This window comes from Engraulis encrasicolus, chromosome 22, assembly GCF_034702125.1.
Source record: "Engraulis encrasicolus isolate BLACKSEA-1 chromosome 22, IST_EnEncr_1.0, whole genome shotgun sequence".
Taxonomy (NCBI): Eukaryota; Metazoa; Chordata; class Actinopteri; order Clupeiformes; family Engraulidae; genus Engraulis; species Engraulis encrasicolus.
In genome coordinates, this window is record NC_085878.1 from 39023715 (window position 1) to 39028714 (window position 5000).

Consider the following 5000-nt stretch of genomic DNA (forward strand, 5'->3'; position numbering starts at 1 on the left):
TATTTAAATACTATGTTATACTACAGTATTCCACGAGGGAACTTTCCTCTGACGAACACAGAATGATGTGATTTGTGGTGTGATAGCACAAGGAGAACTATCCCCTTCGGTAGCTACAGCATAGCGTTGTCAAGGAGAACTATCCCCTTAGGTACAGTATGGCGTTGTGTGCTGATGATAAACATATTGATTGTATGTGTGTGTGTGTGTGTGCGTGTGTGCGTGTGTGTGTGTGTGTGTGTGTGTGTGTGTGTGTGTGTGTGTGTGTGTGTGTGTGTGCGGAGGGCAGGAGGGGCTGAGATAGATGGGATGGTGTCTTCATTACCTTACCACTGTCATCAATAACCTCATATGATAAGGCATACTTACTGGATTAGAGTACAGCAGCGCAGGAATGGAATTTATCACCTCATTTAGCACAGTTGAATTTTCCTCAGGGCAATGATTCTTAATACACAGTGTACGTACAGCAGGCTATATAGTCATTTTCCTACAGCAATCATCAATGTGTGAAAAACACACATAATTAGGTCACCAATTATTAATTCTGAGACTGAAAAATTAAGCTATTATGCTATTATGCTTCACGTGCTGTAATGTTGGACATGCTGGTAAGAATAGAGGCAGAGGCACAAGTAATATACACTAAGATTAGGCACTGCCAAGTAAAAGAAAACTAAGTTTGGATAATCATGACTTCTGAATTATGTTGAAGCTATTAAATAAATATGAAATAATTAAATGCAATAAATGTCAAACTTCTGTCTTTTCCCTTTTTCCGCATTACAACACCTGATATCAGGTGGCTGCATCTGTAATCGTGTGCTAACATGCCAATATAATGTGCTGTATGTGGTCTGGTAACATTCCTGCTCATACTGTAGGTGTTAATTACTGAGACAAAAACAGCTCACTCAGGAAAAAAAATCAGCCCTGTAGATAGCATTATTTTCTAGTAAGATGCTTATCACATATTCCTGTACTTTGTACTTACAAAGCTCGCTGAAACTGCAAAGATAACTAATATATATAATGTAAGTGAATTCAAATTAGCTAACTTTCATATCCACATTTATTCCTGGAATGACATGGCATGACCCCGGTGACCTTGCTAACTAGATAATATTCGTGCCTCCGTCGGAAACTTTGCTGCTATTGTCTTCAGGAATATTGTAATTTAGTTCATCCATGTCCAGTGTAAAGATGAAGGTGAGAGGTCTGCAGTCCAACACACCAGGGCTGGACTGGGGGGGGGGAATAGAGAAATAGGGCCCTGGCAGCCCACCCCCATAATTAGCGCCGCAGAGCTGACTCACCGGTGGGCCCCCGCACCCTTGTGGGCCCCTATTTTCAGAAATGTAAAACTGTGTTTCACTGTGTTTTACAGTAAATGCCCGCTATGCCAGAATAGCCAGTCCAGCCCTGCACCACACACATTAGTGTTTGGAGGAACGGTCCACCTTCTTACAGGAAAATGCTTATCTGTAGTTAATCCCTGGTAAAATGAGAGAATACGATATTTTAATATTTTAATATAATATTTAATATAATATTTTCTATGTGCTTGCAATGCTTAGTTTGACAATATAGCCACAGCCAACAAAGCAATGGAAGTCTATGGTACACAATAAAACATCATGAAATTTACTTATAAAATTTATTAAATTAATGTAAAATTCCCCAGAGCGCAAAACGGCCATTTAATTCTGTCCGGTGATCACTTGTGGCTTGATGCTAATTGTATCATTTACTTACAGTGACTGTGCTAAGCTTTGCTAATAATGTCAATCTGAACGCACAAAGAAGAAAATCATACGCACAATAATGTGTAATACTTGGAAATACTAATAATATCTGAAAATCTATAAAGGGTGGACAGTTGTTAAAGAGAGAAATGAATGAGAGAGAAAGAGAGAGAGAGAGAGAGAGAGAGAGAGAGAGAGAGAGAGAGAGACAGACAGACAGACAGACAGACAGACAGACAGACAGACAGACAGACAGACAGAGACAGAGACAGAGACAGAGAGACAGAAAGAAAGACAGTCAGAGAGGCAGAAAGAAAGACAGACAGACAGACAGACAGACAGAGAGACAGAGACAGAGATGTGGTGAGTCCACAGTGTGCAAGACAAATACCAGTACGAGAAGGATGGTGAAATCTTGCTCAAAGCATTTTGACAAATCACAGCTAGCTCAGCACGGAACTAGTAAATCATGTAGAGAGTTCAATCTGTGTCCTGCATGCTGCTACTGCTCAAAAAACTCCACAGCTTAAAAGCCCTCTGCCTTCATTCTTCTTCTCTCTCTCTATCTCCCTCTCCCTCCCTCTCTCTCTCTCTCCCTCCCTCCCTCTGTCTCGCTCTCTCCCTCTCTCTCTCTCTCTCTCCCTCTCTCTCTCTCTCCCTCTGTCTCTGTCCCCCCCCCCTCTCTCTCTCTCTCTCTCTCTCTCAATATGGAGCTGGGAAAAGGAGCCATCACTTTGCCTGCCAGCCGTTTCGGTAGACAACTCTGCCTGTCCTGCTGTTTCAGTGACCGATTTATCTGCGATTTTGCAAATATCTCTTTTTAAAGAGCAATTAGCATACGAGAGCCTCCCGTCCGGATGAGCGTAGAGGCGGTGACAGCTCGCCGCATCCACATGGTCACACGTTTAATGAAGGACGAGCAGATGACAGGAGGCTCAAAATCAGGAACTGACAGGAATAAAAATGAGAAAATGGGGAAAAACTCAGTTGGCAGACTAGCTCTTGGCACAGAAAAGCGGCCATCGCGGGGAGGAAGTTTCTCTATCAGTATGCCGTATGCTAAGAATAATGTCATCCAATCATTGGTTTAGCATCGTGTTGAGTATTAGTAACATCAGTGGTGTCTGTTATTAGCGCTCATTACCGCATGGAGAGACTGAGTTAGCGCCAGTTCAGTTAGCGCCAGCAGCTAAAGCCAGGCGCCTGCTGCACAGCTTGAGCATGTTTACCAGGGGAGATTACGCACGCAGCACACAATCTTATCTGCTACCACGCTCTGTGACATTTCAACATTTTCAACATTTTCCGAGTCCAATTTCAAATACTGTTTTGGATTACAGGCTTGGTGTTAATAGCGTGTACAAGCTCATTTAATCTCCCTTTTGTTTGTCTCTATTAACGGAACATACGCTCTCCCAACAAGACATTATTTCACGGGATTGCCACCACTGAAATTGGAATTCTGTAGTACAACGCTCAACAGACACATAGACCGACATATCCTAAGTCCTTACAGGTCATGAAATAGGCTAGTCGCAAAGTCCCATGCTGCTTTTGCTCTCACGTGAGCTTTGAAGAACGAGTCTGGCTTGAGCGCGGTGAGGGGTCAGTCTGGCTGTGGGGGAGGAAGAAGTAAAACTGCCAAACATAGAGCACTTCAGGTAGCCCAGTGGTTCCCAAACTGGGGGCCGGGCCCCCTATGGGGGTCACGGAGGTACTGAAGGGGGGTTGCGGACAAAAGGGACTTGTATGGTTAATAGATGCATTTACTGTCCTGTGGATTTCTGGCAATATTGCCTTAGGACAATTTTTGCCCATTAATAATGCTAGATTTTCCATTAATAGTTTGTCTGTTAATATTGCTAAGAAACATTACTAGGCTAAGACTAAGGTGAGTGGGGTCGCGAAAATTCAGTCCAACAGGGGGTCCCTGCTGAAATAGTTTGGGAACCACTGAGGTAGCCCATGCTGAGTGACTGAATGATTTCTACTTTGGCTTGGAGGATCCACTTTAAAGAGTTCAAATGAGCTTTCTTATTTGCTTTCTTGCTTCTTTCTTGCTTTCTTTCTTTTTTTGGACATGTCACAAAAAAAGAGAGGAAATGGGTGTTTGTGATGTGGCAGAGTGCTTGGTGTGTACTCTAATGGGCCCTCTGACCTTTGTTGTCCTTGAGTGTGAAGTTGTGGTTGTTCTGGACCTCGATAGGCAGAGCGAAGCTGAAGTACTGCCGATGAGCCATCTCGTCCTTATCCACTGCGCTGACCGTCTCAATGAGCTGCACACACAGACGCACACACACACACACACGCACGCATACACGCACGCATGCACGCATACACACACACACACATACACGCACACACACACACACACACACACACACACACACACACACACACACACACACACACACACACACACACACACACACACACACACACACACACACAGGCACACACACAGACACACACACAGACACACACACACACACACACACACACACACACACAATCAGAGACGGAGAGAGAGAGAGAGATTACTGGTAAGAGGAGTACCAGGTCTGATGGGTTTTCAAGCTAGCCATCATTTTATTTTACTTCTTTTTATTCCATTTAATTTCATTTCATTCCTTTTTATTGGTCCTTGTCCTCATATATTCCAAATAAAAAGTACACAGAGAATGGCACAGACACTCACACTTGCATGCATACCCAGACACGCACATACGCACCCGCCTGCCCGCTCGCCCGCACGCCCGCCCGCATGCACGCACGCACGCACGCCCGCCCGCATGCACGCACGCACGCACGCACGCACACACACACACACACACACTGATTAACCACCAAATAAAGTCCCCCTCCAGCTGCATATAAAATTCACTGTAAATTGCTTTTTATTTCTGCTGGAAAACAAATGAAAACGTTGGACCAGCAACCCAATATTAACTTGACCTACACAAGGACTGTAAAACGTTTTCTTTTTTTTTCCACCAAATGTGAAATCTGCTCTAAAACAATCAAGCTCAATTAAAATGTGCTCTACAGACGCTGTGGGAAGTTAGTAGAGGCATAAAATAGCATTTAAAGTTTTTTTTCTGTCTGATTTTATTTTTGGCCTCCACTCACCTTGCCTGGTGCTGCATTTTCACAGACGAGGACCTCGTTATTGGTGGCGAATTCAGGGGGGTTATCGTTCTCATCTTTCACCTTGATGTTCACACGGACTTTGGAGTCTTGGTGATGCCCACCTGT

General features: G+C 43.9%; 1 protein-coding gene across 1 annotated transcript in view; it reads right to left on the reverse strand.

Moving 5' to 3' along the window:
• Window positions 1-5000, reverse strand: part of cdh11 (cadherin 11, type 2, OB-cadherin (osteoblast)) — a 134528-nt gene that overhangs the window by 9287 nt on the left and 120241 nt on the right. Inside the window, exons 9-10 of the mRNA XM_063188968.1 lie at window positions 4875-4996; window positions 3904-4021 (exon numbers count right to left, since the gene is read on the reverse strand). Coding sequence (XP_063045038.1) covers window positions 3904-4021; window positions 4875-4996 — 240 coding nt within the window. The remainder of the gene's footprint in view (window positions 1-3903; window positions 4022-4874; window positions 4997-5000) is intronic.